Source organism: Odocoileus virginianus, chromosome 34 (genome assembly GCF_023699985.2).
Source record: "Odocoileus virginianus isolate 20LAN1187 ecotype Illinois chromosome 34, Ovbor_1.2, whole genome shotgun sequence".
Taxonomy (NCBI): Eukaryota; Metazoa; Chordata; class Mammalia; order Artiodactyla; family Cervidae; genus Odocoileus; species Odocoileus virginianus.
This window is the reverse complement of record NC_069707.1, coordinates 28,598,408-28,619,038: the sequence shown is the minus strand read 5'-3', so window position 1 is coordinate 28,619,038 and position 20,631 is coordinate 28,598,408. Positions and strand designations below refer to the sequence as shown.

General features: G+C 39.0%; 1 protein-coding gene and 1 long non-coding RNA gene across 15 annotated transcripts in view; one reads left to right on the top strand and one right to left on the bottom strand.

The window, feature by feature from the left end:
- Positions 1–6,852, bottom strand: part of AHI1 (Abelson helper integration site 1) — a 220,548-nt gene extending 213,696 nt beyond the window's left edge. For 6 of the 14 annotated variants that reach the window (XR_011485577.1, XR_011485575.1, XR_011485576.1 and 3 more), the window contains exons 1-4: positions 6,598–6,851; positions 6,180–6,242; positions 2,084–2,151; positions 473–597 (exon numbers count right to left, since the gene is read on the bottom strand). Coding sequence is in view for 9 of the 14 variants with exons in the window: in XM_070461317.1 (XP_070317418.1) it covers positions 473–597; positions 2,084–2,093 (135 nt within the window). In the remaining 5 variants the exon portion in view is untranslated. Of the gene's footprint in view, positions 1–472; positions 598–2,083; positions 2,152–2,558; positions 2,646–6,179; positions 6,243–6,597 lie in introns of those variants that run through there. The other 8 variants (XR_011485574.1, XM_070461310.1, XM_070461313.1 and 5 more) reach the window with 4 other exon arrangements.
- Positions 6,853–6,969: 117 nt separating this feature from the next.
- LOC110130892 (uncharacterized) overlaps positions 6,970–20,631 on the top strand; it is a 28,723-nt gene continuing 15,061 nt past the window's right edge. The window contains exon 1 of the long non-coding RNA XR_002312007.2: positions 6,970–7,590. This is a non-coding gene — a long non-coding RNA (uncharacterized lncRNA). The remainder of the gene's footprint in view (positions 7,591–20,631) is intronic.

The window sequence follows — 20,631 nt, the reverse complement described above, 5'->3', positions numbered from 1 at the left end:
AAGTTCTGTATTTTCAATCCCTTCAAGGGTGATACCAAAAAATTCTATCATTTGAAAGTGTACCTCAACTACAAAAGGGTCACTCTTTAAGATTCCATTGATTTCCCCTGGTTCTGCTAGGTAGAATCAGATGAAGAATTCTATACGAAGATAAGCTATTACATATCTGAAATAAGATATTACTTTATAAATTCTTCACAATTCTGGGTTAAAAATCAGGGTTTTCTGCAAGACCGTGTAATACGGCTAGCTTGCATTTCCCTGGCATCCCTGGTCACTTCAACCAGTTGGTCTGTATTCTTGCAGGACAGCACTCAAGAACTCAATACTCCAAGAGTGAGGCTGATTAGAAGGAAGCTTTGTTTTACCATGTGATTGACCATTTTGCTGTTTTTAATTTCCAAAGTTCCTTAGAAACTCTCGGTTTTATGCAGATATTCAAGACAACATTACCAAATGATGAATTACTCACTGAGATTTTTTCTCCAGATTGGACAATTTTTTTCTTCAGTTTTTTTCTTTCACGCATTAGATCATTGTGGGCCTTCAGCAGCTCCTCAAAGCGAACTCTGGTCTTCACTTTAGCTTCACTCTCAACTACAAATGATAATGACTCATGTCATTTTCTCTGCAACTCTACTATCACATACATCATGATAAGAAATAAAACCCCACAGCCTCCAAATACCTGCTCTAATTAAAATAGTTGACGAGTCCTTTCTTAAACAACCTTTCTTTGTGATTTGGTGACACCAAACTCACTGATACCCTACTTACCTTTTGGGCTACTCCCTCCAAAAGTTTCCTTTGCTAAGTTAACTTGTTACTTACCATGCACACAGCATCTGCCACTGTTAGTTATGTGGCCTTAAAACAAGTCACTTAACATCTCTAAACTTCATTCTCCTTATGTGTAAAGTGAGAATAATCCTAAGTCAAAGATCACTTTTTCATGAAAAATGACTACGCTTGACTGGCCAACAATCAAGTCTTCAACAAATACTAAAAGCTGAAAGTTGCTTTCCTCTTTTAAACATAAATCATATCAGGCTAGTCCTTGCTTAAGACTGTGAGTTTCCCAGTTCACTTGGAACAAAATAAAGCAAGTCGTTCACATGCCCTACGTGGTTCTCATTTCCTGGCCTGTCTATCTCTACAGCTTCAACTAAAAAAAACAGCCCCTGACATTCCTACATTCTAGCCAGACATACATTTTTTTTCTTTTTTAGCTCTTCTGCCAAAACAGGCAATTTCCCACATGAAGCTGCTTCTACCCTGTGCAGACGTCTCTAACTCCTCACACCTGGCTGGGGTTAATATGCCTGTTTTTAAATGTTGCCTCTAGAGTGGAACATTTCCTGACAACCTCATCTATATTTCTCCATTTCTCACATTGCAGACTTTTTTCCATCACAGCACTTAACCCAGCTTGAATCTGTATAATTATTTGTATACCTATATATATATATATGTATATAAATATACTGTGACTCTCCCACTATACCCAATAGGTCATAACGACGTCCCTAGCTATCATCATGGGGTCTAGCACAGAGTAAGTACTCAAACATGTTTCAAATAAATGCTGAATGAATGAATGCCCCAGGGCAGGTATTGGGAAACTACCTGCAGGACAGTCAACTGTTTTAATAAATAAAGTTTTATTGAAACACAGCCATACCCACTCTGTTAAGAATTATCATGGCTGCCTCCATGCTTCTATGACAGAGTTGAGTAGTTGTAGCACAGACCAAACCTAAAATATTTACTAGCTTGCCTTTTACGAAAAAGTTCACCAAAGTCTACTTTAAAGTGAAATATCCATTTGATAATAAAAAATAAAAACTAACAATATGTTATTTACTCTGCCCAGCTGAGTCCCAAATTGCCAGCCACTGAATACATATTAACCTTAATCACCAACATTTCACAGAAAGAAATATCAAACTATGAAGTATCTATAAATTTTATATTTGGTTGATATCTACTTTACTCCTTAATTGGTTAAAGAATCCCTTAAAATAATCCAAACTTTAAAGTAAATAATATGCACTTCATATAAAAAATTTCATAGAAATCTTACCAGTGGGCATATCTCAGCTTTATGGAGAGTATTGAGTGATAGTATAAAGCACTGATTCAGTCAGGATCCTATTAAAACAAAGAGATTTATTTGTAAAATGGATTTTCCAAATAAAAGTCATAGAATATTCTTCATGCAACATTATGTGATTGTTCACTATCTCAACAGGTTAAAAATAAAACTAAGTTCTCTTATCCCCATCTTATACAAACAACTTAAATACATCTAAATCAGTTTAGTCTTAAAGTGAAGCAAACTGGATCAAAATTGAGTAAAATATGTATATATTGAGAAAAAATTTTTTAAATTATTGAAAGGCAACAAGCATCTAACTTAGTATGCTTTTAAAGTATTTGGGCTTTCCCGGTAGCTCAGATGGTAAATAATCTGCCTGCAATGCGAGAGACCCCGGTTTGATCCCTGGGTCAAGAAGATCCCCTGAGAAGGGAATGGCAACCCACTTCAGTATTCTTACCTGGAGAATTCCACAGACAGAGGAGCGTGGTAGGTTACAGTCCATGAGGTCGCAGCGTCGGACACGACTGAGCGACTAACACTGAAGTATTTTAAGTAAATAAATGGACATTTCAATGTAGTTCTGAGAAACCAAACTCCGTATCACAACTGCTTTTCCCAAGCATATATTATTGCACTAGTAAAGTATACTTCTGGGTGGCACATTCACAGATAATGAATTTAAATATTTCTGTGTCTGCCACTGAAAATACTGCTGCAACAGAAGGCTTAGCACAAGCATTCATTCCATCTTCTCAGATCAATACCTGGGTGTATATCATTGTGTACCTAAAACATGGATAAACTCAGTATATATATTCTTAAATTTTCAATTTTTTAAAAGATGAGGGTGTCTAAAACATCAGTTCTCACACTGGAACATAATGTGCATGCATTTTTAAGAATAAAACTGAAGACTTAAAAAAATTTTTTTTTTTGGCTCAACAGTTATCAGTTAAGGTTCGAGATCCCCAGAGATCCATATTCATGTTCCTTTAGTATTAGTGGTACTCTGGACAGAAAAGTCTGATAAGAAATGCTAAAAAGAATGCTTATACAAATAAACTAATTATGTGAGTTAACTTCTGTAACAACTATCCAGTACACAGACAAAACAGACATCATTAAATCCACAGAGTAGAACCTCCTACTCCTTATTGATATGAACCAGTGTTAACTCTTTAGAGACGATTTAGGTCGAGTAAGCCTGATCATCTTTCCAATCTACCCCAGATTAGAAAAGAGAGAGGCCGCAAAGCCAACTACATCACTAACGGAGACCTGGCAGCACATAAATAGGAAAAAATAGAAAGCAAATAAAGATTTAATACTTAAAAGCATTCCACAGTCATTCCCTGGTGGCGCAGACAGTAAAGAATCTGCCTGCAATGCAGGAGACCTGGGTTCAATCACTGGGGGATGATCCCCTGGAGAAGGAAATGGCAACCCACCCCAGTATTCTTGCCTGGGGAACTCTGGAGACAGAGGAGCTGGTGGGGCTACAGAGAGTCACAAAGGGTCGGACACAACTGGGGGACTGGCACTTCATAGTGATTTAAGAATCAGGAAGACAGCTGAACTATGACTCTGAGCCATCAAGAAAGGCTTAGTTCTTTTGTTTTATCCTGAGCAGAAAATTCATGACATTTTAGACAGATGAAATAAAAACTCCTAAAGAGAACAAAGAGTCAAGGATGATTCTCATGGTTTTCAAACTTGAATAATTAGACCAGTCATATCATTAATTGGAATACAGCACAGTATAGCTAAGTACAGTGCAGTTGTTTATGAGAAGGCAATGGCACCCCACTCCAGTCCTCTTGCCTGGAAAATCCCATGGATGGAGGAGCCTGGTGGGCTGCAGTCCACCGGGTTGTGAAGAGTCGGACATGACCGAGTGACTTCACTTTCACTTTTCACTTTCACTCATTGGAGAAGGAAATGGCAACCCACTCCAGTGTTCTTGCCTGGAGAATCCCAGGGACGGCAGAGCCTGGTGGGCTGCTGTCTATGGGGTCGCACAGAGTCGGACACGACTGAAGCGACTTGGCAGCAGCAGCAGCAGCAGTGGAGTTGTTTAAAACACAAGTCCTGGAATTACTGTAATCTCCCACAGTTACTTGTATAGGCTGGGCAATTTGTTTCCTCATCTGTAAAGTCAGTCTGACAGCAACTATTCAGAGGACTGTTGTTAAGACTTAAATGATTAAAAGGCTAAAAGAGTGCCTGAGAACAAACATCAACAGCATTAGCTAGAATTATAATAGATATTTCTTATAGAGACACTCAATGAACTTAGTGGGACATGTTGGGCTGATATCTGATGGGTATTAAGCAGCTACAAGCGCTGGCTCTATTGTCAGATTCCTGGTTCTACCCGTCAGTAGATTAAACTCTGTGGACCTCAATTCCTCATCTTTCAAAAAGAATAATAGTAATAAATGACTTATAGGGTACTGTAAAGATTAAATAAGAATACGCAAGTAAAACAGCACAATGCCTAGAGTATGGCAAGCTCTTCAAAAATGATAGCTATCATTACTATATATATACATATATATATATATAGTGTACGTGGGTATGTGTAAGGATGGAAATACATATACATATAATCCATTTATGTTTAGTAGACAACAGAATATAGCAATTCAGTGACTAGACAGGGGATGAAAATTTGGGCATTATTTATATTTGTGATGGTTGCAAGAAAAAATGCTGAAAAGAAAATTCTGGGCTCACAAAATAAAACTAAAAGACATCAGGCAGATAATGAAAAACTGGGAGAAGTAACCAAAGGAAAAAAAGAGTTTCAAGAAAGAAGTGGTCTACACCGTGCTCCCTCAGTGCCTTGATCTTCATTCCTCCTGCTTTCTGAATTTTCACTCTGATAAACTACCCACTCCTCCCCAACCAAACTATTAGCTTGTGGGAAGGCTAGGCCTATGCTCTCTTCATCTATGTATTCCCATTTTAAAAGGGGGTGGGGCAGTAATAGGGTCAAAATGAGTCAGGCATAAGCTCTTGTTTTGATAATTACTGAATGTATGGCTTTGGGCAAGCCACTTAATCTCACTAAGGCTTTTTTTTTTTTTTTGCCTGGGAAATGAAAATGGCACCTACTTTATTATAAGGAGAAAAGGAAGTACTGAAAAGGAAAAGTGACCAGCACAGTGGATGGCCTATTACTTTATGTGATTATTACAGTATTAAAAAGACAATTATGTGATAGACAAAACATAATTATGTATTTACATTATTTACTATTTAATAGTCTAATGTACAATCCATTAGTAAACACTAATATTATTCAATGATGAACACAGCAAATACACTACAGAAATAATCATCTCTAAACAGTAATGTGTACTATAGCAAATACTTTAATAATGACTGATATTTGATAAGTAAGATCATCCAGAAAAATTAAGGTCAAACTTAAAAGGACATCTGTGAACTTCATATACGTCATTATATTTAAAAACTTCTCCCTCACAATCCCTTTAACAGGACTTGCTAAGAGATATTAATACAAAATAGGAAAACAAACTGCGTTACATTTCATCTCATTTTATTTTTTCTCTAAACACCTCATTATCAGTCAGTAAATGACTAAAGATGAAGGAAAAAAACAGGCAGAGGCTTGGATGATTCACTCCTTAACTGAATTTTACAGCACGGGGAAAAAAGGAAACAAAAACCCGTATACATATTCAATCAATAAATCAAGATAGTCTTTATAAATATGTAAGATTATAAATACGATTAAAAATTTTGGGCATTTGAATTTCTTTCATATATATTTTTTAACTTCGCAGAGTCCTCATAACAAGCAATCTTCCATAAGACCCAAGCAGTAACAGCAATCATAAATGCAACAGGTGAAAAAACTGTTAGCATCCTTTTCTCAGAAGAAGGAAAAGTCATATACTCCAGTCAGTAGATGTTCTTACAGTAATGTTGAAAAGTAGCTCAGCCATTTGGGATGGATTCCTAAACAGCATACGTTTTCTTCTATGTGTATACATATCGAAATGACCCTATTAATGTAAGTAGACTCTTAGAAACGTAACAGATCGATCACCTTTTCTCAGATGTAATTAAGAAGACATTTCACAGGTTCAAGATTCAGCACCAAGATGACACCCTAAAAGGAAATAAATGTACTTAGTGCGCATCTGATTTAAATGCTGTTAAACCAGAATCAGGAATAGGAAAGGCAAAGATTGCATTCACTCTTTCAGTACAACGCGCTCAACGCTGCGGAGAAGATCCGCCCAGGAACGGGAGAAGAAAAGTACGTAGAGGTAACTCTCAAAACCACATCTCTCCACTCCGCGGCGCTGGGCGGGTCAGACTGCAGTGGCGCATCGCCGCCCCCGTCCGCCCCGCTGGGCCCACCGCCCTGAGCAGCCCTCCACGCTGCTGTCCCCAGAGAGGGCAGGGCAGGCCGAGTTCCCGGGCCCGGGATCCCGCCACCACTAGGCCTGCAGGGTACTCACACAGAAGAGGGCGCAGAGCTGCCGACAGCGGGTCCCTAGGGAGCCACCGCCCGGACCTTGCAGGGTGGGCTGGGAGTGAGGTGGCCACCCAGGCACCCCCACCGCCAGCCTCCCAGGCTCTGAGCACCCGCCGGGTGCCGCAGTGCGGGCAGCGCGCCTCCAGCCGACGTCAGCGCCTGCCTACGCCGCCGTCCCCATGACAACCGATGCGGGCCCTGCTCTCAGTTTGGACCTCGGCCGGGCCTCGGGGCCCCTCCGTGGCTCCGCCCCTCCCTAAGCCCCGCCCCCGCGCCGCCTTCTCGGGGGCCCGGAGGCGCTGCTGTGTGGCGTAGGCGGAGGCGGCGCGCGCGCGCCCTCAGACTGCGGTGGGCCGCGCGCTCAGGGGCCGCGCGCTGGACTCCTCGGGCCCGCGCGGGCCACGAAAGAGAAAGAATCCGTTCTCCCTGGAGCGGGAAGGGACCCTGGCAATACGCAGGTGCTTCTCGGAGCTTCTGTCACCCGGAAGAAGCTCTCTGCTCTTCAGAACTGTAGCCCGCTCTGGGAAAAACGGGAGGGGGCAAAGCCAGACGATGGCTGTCGTGGAATCTGCCAAGGCAAAGAAACATGAATGATGCAAAGAAATACACTTGTCAAGCCACCACCACCACCACCCTCCCCCACGCGATCGTGCCCACGAAATGAAACATTCTTCTAAGCGTGGAGAATACTGAATTGTACCACAGATCAAATCTTAGGGGAAAAAATTATCCACGATTCATCTGGTGCTGAGTTATCTCAGTTATAGTGAAATAACTGTGTTTAAAACAGAACAGCAACCCCTAAAAGGTCATCTTCTGCTACACCCAGTGCCCCCTCCCACGTTCTGATTTTTGCCACAGGCGCCATCTTTAGCTCTGAGTCACCAGGAATGGAAAAATACTAGTCAAGTCACTCCAGGACTCTTGAATTTTCTGCAGTTGCAGTCACACTAAAACCTGTTGCTTCGTTTGTGTGGTAAGAGCATTATGCATATTTCTTTGGAGTCCAGCTTTTCCATTCTCATTTGCCTCTCTACACACTTCAAAGCGTATCTCATTTGTTTTTCCAAATCCTGTGAGAAGTTAGTGATAAATTTTAACCAACCCAGTAGATCCCCATCTTTCCACTTAAAATTTAATTCTCTTTCAAGATCTCTATCTTGGTTTTATCCTCCCAGTTTTCTAGTTAAATTCCTGTAGATCCTTCCAAATGCCTTTTAACATCAAATCATGTCCATTCTACATTCTAACATCCCCAGGGTAAGATCTGTCCATCTTAACTCCCACTGCCTTCTGTTCAGCTTCATCACTTCTCATTGGGAGTGTTGTGAGATGGCCTCATTACCAGTCCTTTGACTCCAGTTTTGATCCCTGAATTCCATTCTCCACATGGCTGCCATAATGATCTCACTGAAACTGTGAATTTGATAATACCACTGTCCTGAAAATTATTCAAAGATGATCGGTAGGAGAAAGTTGTGTTACTTTGCCCAGGATAAAAGTCACTCCATCTCCCTGACTAGTTTCATCTCTCATTGCCTTGTTTCGGTATCATGCTTCAATTTACACTGAATTGTGTGTACCATGCAAGATAATTCATACCCTTTCATGCCCTAGTTCTTGCACATACTGTCCTGTCTCCCTGAAGAATCCTTCCTTGTAAAATCCTACTCCTCCATGTCTCAAACCAAATGTTGTCCATGCTTTGAATCTTAATCAGGTTAACTAATTTTATCAAGTATTCCTGGTATATATCTTGTTATGCTTTGGACACTGATTTTACAAGTTATACTTTAACTGTTTACATTACATTAATTTCCCAAGCCCTAGTGTCTACCACAATACATATCAAGTAGTTCATACTTTATAAACATATGTGAATGAGTAATAGATGACATATATTGGCTTTACAACTTAGGTATTTTATGCACTTTTCATAGGTCCTCACAGCTGTGATGTAAGTACTCACTTTACAAAGACAGGTTATAATTCTAGCTCATTATTACTTATTTCAATAACACATTCCACAGTCTATTAGACTGGCTGAGATGTATACCTGTTACCTCTTGCCTAAACCTTACAACAGCTTGCAGAGAGAGGTGTGTGTGTGTGTGTGTGGTGCTAAGGCAGAAGGGTGGTCAAGGATAATTCACAGCAGGTGACATTTAAGTAAAAGTCTAAACAATGTGTAGAGTTATATAGGTTAGGAAGAGTTTCTGGGTAGAAAAAGATGAAGTGTATTTCTCACTAAAGTAAAGCTTGGCATAATCCAAGAACTGAAGTAAATTCAGCATGGCTTACTGAATTGGTGAGAATGACAAAGGGAGCTTTGGGAGGAAATAAGACAAAAGATATGCAAGTTTTGAGGAGATCCAAACAGTGTAATGTGAAGTCAGTGAGGTACCATTGAAGGGTTTTGTTGTTGTTGTTGGGTCACTAAGTCATGTCCAACTCTTTGCAGCATCACGGACTGCAGCCCTCCAGGCTTCCCTGTCCTTCACTGTCTCCCAGAGTTTGCTCAAATTCATGTCCACTGAGTGGGTGATGTTATCCAACCATCTCATCCTCTGCTGCCCCCTTCTCTTTTGCCTTCAATCTTTTCCAGCATCAGTGTATTTTCTGTTGAATCGGCTCTTTGCATCCAGTAACCAAAGTATTGGAGCTTCAGCTTCAGCATCAGTCCTTCCGATGAACGTTCAGGGTTGATTTCCTTAAGGATTGGCTGGTTTGATCTTCTTGCTGTGCAACGGGGTCTCAAAAGTCTTCTCCACCACCACAGTTCAAAAGCATCAATTCTTTGACACTCAGTCTTTGCTATGGTCCGGCTCTCACATCTGTATATGACTGCTGGAAAAACCATAGCTTTGACTATATGAATCTTTGTTGGCAAAGTAATCTCTTCGCTTTTTAATACGCTTTCTAGTTTTGTCATAGCTTTCCTTCCAAGGAGCAAGCATCTTTTAACTTCATGGCTGCAGTCACTGTCTGCAGTGATTTTGGAGTCCAAGAATATAAAATCTGTCACTATTTCTACTTTTTCCCCTTCTATCTGCCATGAAATGATGGGACAAGATGCCATGATCTTAGTTTTTTTAATGTTGAGTTTTAAGTCAGCTTTATCACTCTCCTCTTTCACCCTCATCAAGAGGCTCTTTAGTTCTTCTTCACTTTCTGCCATTAGAGCAGTATCATCTGCATATCTGAGGTTGTCTTAACCATGTAGTTAAATGGTCAACTATTAATTTCAGAAAGATAACTGGCTGCAGTATAGAAAAATGAATGGGAAGAAAACAAATATAGATCCAGCAATATTAATTAAGATTCTGTTGTTGTAGACTATGTAAGATATGCTAGTGGTCAGGATGAACAGAAGAGATGTTTAGAAGGTAGAAAATGTTAGGACTTGGTGATTGACTGGATGGAGAAGTGAGTGATAGGAAAGAATAAAAAATGATAAACAGTTTTTTCCCTTGCCTGATGAAGAAGTAGCAAGTATTTCAGGGTCATAATGGTTACATAAAAGAGGAGTGAAGAAATAAGTGTGTTGGGGCTAATGAGAGGCAATCTTTCTCCTTAACGAAGAAGGGAGTTACAAATAGGAAAAAGAGGAATTCCAGAATGACTTTTGTGATGGTGTTGTTGGATTGGAATTGAACTCACAGTCTTCAATATATATGTAAACATATACAGAAATACAGATAAAGTACTTGTGTACATGTGTATATATGTGTCTCCTGTCTATCTTTCCCCTAGCTCTCTGTTCAGAATCTCTAGGAGCAATGATACCTTAGAAGCCATGAGCACATAGCACCCAGACCTTGCTTTCTTAACACTATTCTCCATTGATAGGAACTGGAGGCCCTGGAGAAATGACTCATCCAGAGCAGGAGCTTGGCAAATGTAACATGACCTTGGAAAATCTTGCACTAGAAATTAAACAAAAATGGATGTGAAGAAAGTTCTCATAGAATGGTGGAACATATTAATAGTGAAAGTTGCTCAGCTGTGTCTGACGCTTTGTGACCCCATGGACTCTATAGTCCATGGAATATCCAGACCAGAATACTGAAGTGGGTAGCCGTTCCCTTCTCCAGGGGATCTTCCCAACCCAGGGATTAAACTCAGGTCTTCTACATTGCAGGTGGATTCTTTACCAGCTGAGCTACAAGGGAAGCCCAGAACATATCAAAGGGACAGGGAATTCAGCTTGAAAGGGCCCCCATTAGCCACCTTTGGGTCAATCTGAGCATCTGTATAATAATGTTAATAAATTATGATCCACTGACTAAGAATACTTGAGTCCATACTGACATAAATATATGAGTTTTTTAAAATGGAGATAAGGAAATGCTCTTCCTTATGTTAGATTGCTAACTAATAAATGTAGAAAGAATGATTTAGATAGCAACATCACTATTTGGCAACCTTTATAGTACAGATTGATTCAGACAAGAATCCTCAATGTATGCTAAAACTAGAAGGTGAGAGTTGTAAGAGATACACACACATACACCCACATATGCATAAATGTATGTATATGGCAAGAGGTCCTTAGAACACACTATTTTGATATTTCTGCCCCCAAAATGCATAGCTTGAATCTAATCACGAGGAAAGATAAGACAACTCCAACCTGAGGGACATTCTACAAAGTCATAGACCTGTACTCTCCAAAAGTGTCCAGGTCATGATAGACAAAGGAACGCCTAATCATCTTCAGTTTGTAACAGTCTAAAGAGACATGACCCCTGAATGGACCATATGACTCTGAATTGGATCTTTTTGTTATAAAGGATATTACTGGGACCATTGAGAGAGTGTGAATGGGGTCTGTGAACTAGATGGTGGTATTTTAACAATGTTAGTTTCCTGATTTTAATGACTGTGGTAATGTAGGAGATACCTTCATTTCTAGAAAATACACAGAGAAGTGTTTAAAGGTCATGAAGCTGTAGGCTTACAACTTACTCAAATGGTTCTGAAAAATAATAAGTGTAATTTTATAAGTAAATAAAAATATAAATTATATATATATATACATATATACACAGAGAATAATGAAACAAGTGTAATAAATCAGCAAGTGGAGAATTTGTGCAAAGGTGTTCCTTTTACTATTCCTGCAGTTTTTTCTGTAATTGAACAACATTTTAAAATTATAGAAAATGGTTTTAATGTACTGAGGTTTCTGGCTTAGATATCTGGGTGAAGAATGGCTAATTAATTAACAATGAAAATGCAGGAACAGCAAGTATGGAGGAAAAGGTGTTTTCAGTAGGATATATCCAGTAGGCATTTGAGTATATAGTTAACATATTCATGAGTCCCATTCAAATTGGAAAAATCAAATATGCTACTTTTACTTACTTTCATTAACCAAGATCAAGACTGAGGTCACTCACTGTATTAGAATTAGGAGAGATGAGCAATTATGAGTAGTGGTGGTAGTAATTACCATATAATTGGCCAATCATTCATGAAAATAGATTTAGGGTATTCAAAACATTAAATAAATAAAAATAGTGAATTTACTGAATAAAACATAAATATGGTTGATACATAAACTATTTATCCCCAGGACAGGACTGTGTTAAACTAATCAGAAAAAAATGTTGGTTTTACTATTTGTATTAGTTTTCTAGGGCTCCTATGCAAAGTACCACAGACTGGGTGGCTTAAACAACAGATTTAAGTTTTCACAGTTCAAGTTTCAGTTAGAGGTTCAAGATCAACGTGTCAGCAAGGGGTTTTTTCCTTCTGTGGCCTCTCCCCTTGGCTTGTAGAAGGCTGCCTTCTCCGAGTCTTCATATGGTCTTCCCTCTGTACTTGTGTGTACTTGCCCTAATCCCTTAAAGGGATATCAGTCACACTGGATTAAAGCCCACCCTAATGACCTAATTTTAAGACCTTGTCTCCAAATATAGTCACATTCTGAGGGCCAGGATTTCAGTATATAAATTTGGGGGGACAACTCAGCCCTTAATACTGCTAGAGTAGGGTTCAAGACGCTTAACAGAATCCAGTGATTAGACCTTGATTAGATTCGCATTCAAAAACCCCAACTGTATGAAGACATGTCTTAGGCAATCCCAGATTTTCCATTATGGGTTAAGTATTATACAGTATGAAGAAGTTTTTATTTCTTAATAGATGAAAGGATAGTATTGTGACTATGTAAGAATATGATCTTTTAAAGTATGTAAAGTAGAATGAAAAGATATCTGATATTTGTTTTAAAGTATTCCAGAAAAAATAAAAACAGATGGGGGAAAGATGAGACATACACACCTCAATTTTGATAGCTGTTGAAGCTGGCCAATAGATTCCTGGTGTTTTATTATACTTTTTCCTTGTGTGTTTAGAAATGTTTTTAGTAAACAGGAAAAACAAAAATAGAAAAAGTCATATCACAGGGAGTTTAAAAAACATAGAACCAAAAATAAATAAATAAATAAATAAAAGGCATCAAACCAAGGCAAAAGGAAAAAATAATCAGTACCATTCTCAAAGACAATTTCAGTTGGTTTTGTTTGGCAATTTTTTTCCAGTCTGTTTTTCATATGTATTCTAACTTTGGTCATATCATATGTAAGATGTTTATGCTTTCTTGAATTAATATTTTGTTATACTTTCATTTCTGTGCAATTATATATGCTCTATGTTGCTGCTTAGTTGCTCAGTTGTGTCCAACTCTGTGACCCCACAGACTGTAGCCCTCCAGGCTCCTCTGTCCATGGGATTCTCCAGGCAAGAACACTGGAGTGGGTTGCCATTCCCTCCTCCAGGGGATCTCCTGACCCAGGGATGGAACCTGGGTCTCCCGCATTGCAGGCAGATTCTTTACCTCTGAGCCACCAGGGAAGCCCCATATATGCTGTATAAACTTCATTAAAAGTTCTAACTTTGTTAGTCATGTTCATATGTGCTTACAGTAAAAATCCAATCATCCAGGTGACATGGAACAAGCATCAGTTCTTCAGTGACAACATCAGAGGGTCATTCTGGTGACTACCTTTGGGTTGGTGATGAGTGAGGTGAGGCATGGCTTCACCATGACCACGTTCACTCTTGATTCAGTTCCTGCCCCTGTCACTGATTATTTCCTTGAGCATGCTTCTTTGCCTAACACTTTCCTAGGTGCTACAGAGAATACACACAAAGTATGAGATCTGGCCCCATCTACTAAGAAATTTTAATTTAAGAGAGAAGATCAAACTGTGATCTGACAACAAGGACACAGTCTGACTTCCTTGGCAGCTGCTCCTCACTTCTCAATCATTGAGAAGGAATATATTTCAACCAGAGACATGGTTGGCTGGCAGACAGGCTTACTATAAATACCAGCTATATTCGGAGCCCAGAAATTCAGTTCATTGGACCCGTTAGAGCACCTACCTTAGCCTTGATGCTGTAATAACAGGATATCAGATTCTTGAGAATGGATGGGAAGAAGTGGTAAAAAAAAAAATTAATTGCTCCCTTTTCACTTTTGAAAATATGATGATGTATTAAAGACGGAGGAGTATTTAAAATCTCTTTTGATGGGGTAATGTTTAGAGGAAACCATGTTAACACCAAGATTAATGCTTAGAAATTCAGGGATATTGTGTATGTACTTGTAGGAATTCGAGCTGTTTACTTATTTGATGTAATTTATTACACATTAGTACTATGTTCATGGAGAATTTGTTCTATTACTTATCACAAATTTCACAAAAAAACTAGTTTCATGGTTAACAGATTATTGTGCCTTTTTTGCAAATCTGAGTATGCTTCTGGTACTTTTGTGTATTTAAGTGGTACTTTTGTTTCTAATTCCAGATGCTGGTTTTTGTATGTAGCAAGTATATCCAGTTGTATAATTTTTAAATGCCATCAGCTGAAAGCATGCAAAACTGTGTTTTTTAGCTATAGCTTCTGATTTCTTTCAGTTGTCCTTTCAACTCGTCCCTTGATAATTCCAAGACAACAGCAGGTAGAATTTTGAGATTAATATTAATTTTCCTCTTTGCTGATTAATTTCTGTCCCCTGTCTCGCTGAATTTGCCAGAAGTGTCAAGAATTCCACTGTTCTTTGTATAAACAATGTTAAAAGCAGACTCAATCATTAATATTCTAGACAGTTTTTAGTCCATAGGATCATATATATGAAACGTTAAACCTTTCCTATAAGAATTTTTTGGATTTTTTTCATAATTTATTGTCTCAAATTAGTATTTTTTTATAGGTTCATTTGGTGAAAGAAACAATTTTTTCCCTTGTTGTGGTTAATATTTCAGATTTGCTATTGGGAGCCATTCTTCAAAGTCATCAAAGGAATCCAAGCATTTATATATAATTTTTAAAAATGACTTTTGAGCATTCGTCAGGCTATCATTGTGATGGGGGTTTTTTTGTGTGTTGTTATAAGTCTATTAATTTTAAAGGCCTTTTGCAGAAGCTTGGAAAACCTTCAATGTAGTATGATATACCAGATTCAGTTTATCCAACCATGGGAGAAAAAAAACTCCTGAGTTTACTTTATTTGTAAATAAATATACACTATAATAGATAATATGATTGCTGTAAACTGCAGTGTAAAACCTTGACAAAACTGCACTATACTTCTTGATGTTTATTAAAAGATATATTTTTACAAAAAAATTCAATCATCCAGATGTTTATAATATAGAAACTGAAAGTAAATCACCAGTCATAGTCTTTTATACATTCTTCCAGACTTTGTTTCATGTATACTAAACATATTAATTATAAAAACAACTTCATACTATAGATTTTTTTTACTGCTATATTGGTTTTGTGTTTAGCATGTATTATTCTTGCCTGGAGAATCCCATGGACAAAGGAGACTGGCAGCCTACATACAATCTATGGGATTGCAAAGAGTCTGACACGACTGAGTGAGTAACACACACGACACGTATGCATATTCCAGAGGCTTTTTACGGCAGTAATACATATCTGTTTCATTCATTTTGCTGGGTTTTTAAAATTGAGAGAAATTTCGTGGAAGTCTTTCACATTACTATTAGGTTTATTCCGCAGTATTTCATATAATTTTAGTGCCATTTTTAATGAAGTAAATTCTCTTACTGTATTTTCTTGATTGCGTGCTTTTCTGCCTTTTCTCCTTCTAAGTCTCCTTTGTTAGTTTTTGCTTATCTTCTTTCCCTCTTGTATTGGTACATCGTCTCCTCTTCTCTATACTTAGCCCGTTGGTGATTTCTTTCAGTCTATCCCATGGTCGTAGAGACTACTCCCAAAGATACCTCCCCAGCCCATTCTTCTCTTCTGAACTTCAGACTCATTATGTCCAAATTCATCCTAGACATCTCCATTTAGATGTCTAATCGGCATCTCAGATTTATCTTTTCTGACACTGAACTCCTAATCTTCTGCCTCCCTAGGCTTGACAGTTTCTCCATCTCACGCAATGGCAACTCCATTTTTTCCTAGTTACTCAAGCCGAACACCAAATACCAAAGGTAATCTTTGACCGTTCTCCTTGTCTTTATACTCCATATGCATTCTAGGTTAGTTTAGATTTAAACCCAAAACACATGCTTAAAAGGCTATATTTATAATTCAGAGGGGAGATTTTTTTTTTCTACCCAGAATCTAGCTAAAGCATTCAAGCCTCATCTCCCCTTTGCTAATGTACTTTTTGAGGATTCCAGGTTTGGGTGTTTTTGTTTTTTTTTTCCCAAAGATTTTAGCTCCTGCACTGAACAAGGCCTCATCTCGTGTCTTGGGAAGCCATCTCATTCTCAGACTACGTTCAGGGCATCAGCAAATGCTTCAAGGGTAACCTTGTCTTCAGTGCCTACTTACCACACTTGTTTCAGTTCTCTCTTCTCTCTGAGTCCTTGAAAATTTCATTTGCTTTTCAGTGAGTTCAACAATGCAATTTAGTTAAGCATTTCTCATTGATTGTCACAATTTTTTTTTTCCCACAGAGTATCTGTTTGACATACTTGGTAAAAAAGGAATTCCTCCTCCTTCAATTCTTAATACACATTGCAGGGAATTTTATGAGTTAATAGTAATTACCTTGTAAAACTGATTGTCTTTCAAGTTTAGCAGATGACTTACTGAAGTAACTGAGCTTTCTTTATTAACTTTCTGTGTGGTGACATGCTAAGAAAATTTGATGAACATGCACATATGGGTTAGATCAGAATTCAGTGAACTTCCCACAGAATATAAAGCTATTTATAGATTTGTCTGCATACGAATACCATTTTATTAGGAAGATGTTTTGATTTGGGTCTAAGAGGGCCCCATGAAAAACAAACTGCTGCAGAGACTAAGGAAAGAATTAAAAAAATAAAAATAAAAAAAATCAACATACTCAATCCAGGTCTCTATAGCAGTGAACACTAGATGGCAGCAAATAGGTGTCTATTATATCATTCGCTGTTGTTTCAGTTAAGTCCTGCCTGACTCTGTTTGGTGACCCTATGGACTCTAGCTGGCCAGAATCCTTTATCCATGGGATTCTCCAGGCAAGAATGCTCAAGTGGCTTGCCATTTCCTTCTCCAGGGGATCTTCCCAACCCAGGGATCAAACCCGTGTCTCCTGCTTGGCAGATCAATTCTTTACCACTGAACCACCTGGGAAGTCCCAGATTATATTATTGCCCATGCCTAAAAGATCCCAGTTTAAAAAATGTATAAGGCCTTATGCACCCATTTGTCAATCAAAAAAACTCAACTTGCTGATGTTTAATCTACTACTAGTTTGAATTTATGAATTGATGAGATGCATTTAACACTAGGGCTGAAAATATAATTTCTGGATTAATAAATGTAGTAGAGAATGGTGCTTATATCACTGGAGTCTGTTTAGCAGCACTTACAAGAGTCCAGAGCCCTTCCTGTCATTAAAGATCACTCTCTAAGCTTATCTTTCATCTGTGACCACAGGCCCTCTGGTGGGATAAAAGGCACATTTTGGATACTCATTCCACCGCCTGAGTTATAAGACCTTTAGTGGTTGCTAATGCTTAAGTTTTTTATCTTATTGTTCAAATGGTGTCCATCTACTAGATTGAAAACTAGCTTCATCTCTCTTATGAAGTGTGAAAATAGGGGCTTCCCAAGTCCTGTAATGACTAATCGCAGGCCGCCTCTGAGGGCCTAAGGTCAGATACCTCTACCACAAGTGAGAAGGGACTTTCCTTGTTTTCAGATATAAGATTATCTTGGTACACTTCACATATAACATTTTAAATATGTATTTTGTGTGTATAATGTAGCTTCATGATCCTATTTTTCTCTCTTTACTAAAATAATTTATAATTTTATGTATAGGAGAGCAAAATTTGCCATCCCAAAATGTCTCTTTGGCTTGGGGATTATTTCAAGCTGAAAACAATCAAGGCCCAAAAGACTCAGGAAGAACTTTTTAACTTTCCCCTAGCTGCCTAAAAAAATTTAGATGGAAGGCCTGTCCCAGCGATCACCAGGCATATCTGCCAAGAGTGTGGACTTGTGTGGTAGGGAGACTCAGGCAGGACTCAGAGATCAGAGAATACTCTGTATCCCAGGTATACCAAACATTTGCGTTTCCATCTCCTTGTCAATTGCCTTCCTCCTCTTTGAATTCCCAAAATTCTGTCCCCAACATCCTGTTTTGTCTTTAGCTGAAGATGGTATTTAAAGTGAGGGCTTTAGCCATTTTGGTAAGTTATTCTGTTTTCCTGAGTCTCTTTCATGCATAAATGTTATTAAACTTTGGTTTGATTTTTTCCTCTTAATCTATCTCCTATCAATTTAATTCTTGGACCAGTAAGCAGAACCTAGAAGAACAGAGGAAAATTTCTTTCCTCTCACTTTATTATTAGAGTGTTAATAGCACAGAAAGACTTAACAAAGGGAGATGACAAATCCCTGGTTCACCACTTCCTCCCAAAGTGCTGCCCTTGAAAGTAAACTACTTAAAAGTTTTCTGTGCTTTTTTTTTTTCCCAAGTGATTACTTCTCTTTGTCGTATCACCATTTCTTAATTTGACAGTTTTAAACACTGCCTTAATCTACTGCTAAGAGAGACAGTTTAACTCGTTTGTGTCACCTTCTACTTTCCTTAGCCATCTCTTCCCAATACATTATACAAGAAGACAGTAGAGTGTAACAGATTAGACACCCTGGAATTCTACTTCTGCAGTTTACAAACTGTGACCTTAGGCAAGTCACTCAGTCTCTCTGCATCTTTTTCCTCATTTGTGAAATGGAGAAAATAGGAGTTCATTCCTAAGAATGACTATTAGGAGAATAAATGGACCAATACATGTAAAGCACTAAGAAAGTATTACTATTATTATATTTAATTTCTTTTTCTGCTATCTTTGTAAATTTAAATAGTATGCATGTTCCTTTTGGTCACGCTGTGACTTATGGGATCTTTGTTCCCTGAAGCACAGATCAAACCCAGCTGAAAGTGAAAGTGTTAATCACCCAGTCCTGTCGGACTCTGCAACCCCATGCCACCCACCAGGCTCCTCTGTCCCTAGAACTCTCCAGGCAAGAGTACTGGAGTGGGTGGCCATTTCCTTCTCCAGGGGATCTTCCCGACTCAGGGATCAAACCCCCGTCTCCTACACTGTAGGCAGATTCTTTACCATCTGAACCACCGGGGAAGCTGTGAAAGGGTGGAGTCTGGAGTCCCAATTACTGGACTTCCAGGGAATTCCCCATATTCCTTTATTTTTGGTCAGCTATGTTTTGTATATGTTGTTACTACATCTTTTAGGATGAAGATATGGGCAACCTTATGCTTCCCTTTCACCCCCCACCCTCAACTCCACGCCCCCACCCCCATCCCCCCACACACACACCTCAGTGTCACTTCCCATATTTTCCATCTTTAAACTGGATGTTCTGTTTTCTGGGAAATTTTCTCAATTTTATTGTCTAATCATTTATTGAAAATTTTACTTTAGCCATTCTGAGAGTTTTACCTGATCTCTAGTGTTTATTTTTATAGGATTTTAAATATTCAAAACCTTACTAACTGTTGTTGTGTGGTCAGGCGACAAAAATGACCACACCAGGAATTTGATTTAAGAAAATAACTGTGAACTAAGTAAGCTGTGAACTAAGTAAAAGGTATATTCACTACTGAAAGGAGTGATAGAGAACTCTAAGGCATACAGAAGTTGTAAGTGCAGAGAGCACCTGCTGCTCCAAAGGTGAAGGAAGAGTCCTGGAAGAAGGAGCCTGGAACCTACAGAGGAGGAGGTCCAGAGGCCGAATTTTCAGACCTGTGAGGAGGAGGTGTGGTTGCCAGAGTGGCACACAGCAGGACCTTAGAGGAGTAAAAGAACACGGAACAAAAAACACCTTCCCGCCCGTCCTTACAGCGCCCTCTATCGGCAGAGCCTACATCTAGCAAGCTTCAGTTAGTTCAGTCGCTCAGTCCTGTCTGACTTTGCTGCCTTATGGACTGCAGCACACCAGACTTTCCTGTCCATCACCAACTCGCGGAACTTGCTCAAACTCATGTCCATTGAGTCGGTGATGCCATCCAACAATCTCATCCTCTATCTTCCGCTTCTCGTCCTGCATTCAATCTTTCCCAGCACCAGGGTCTTTCCCAATGAGTCGGTTCTTCGCATCAGGTGGCCAAAGTACTGGAGCTTCAGCTTCAGCATCAGTCTTTCCAATGAATATTCAGGACTGATTTCCTTTAGGATGGACTGGTTGGATCTCCTTGCAGTCCAAGGTACTCTCAAGAGTCTTCTCCAACACCACAGTTCAAAAGCATCAATTCTTTGGCGCTCAGCTTTCTTTATAGTCCAACTCTCACATGCATACATGACTACTGGAAAAACCATAGCTTTGACTAGATGGACCTTTGTCGGCAAAGTAATGTCTCTGCTTTTTAATATGCTGTCTAGGTTGGTCATAGCTTTTCTTCCAAGAAGCAAGCATCTTTTAATTTCATGGCTGCAGTTACCATCTGCAGTGATTTTGGAGTCCCCCAAAATAAGGTCTGTCACTGTTTCCATTGTTTCCC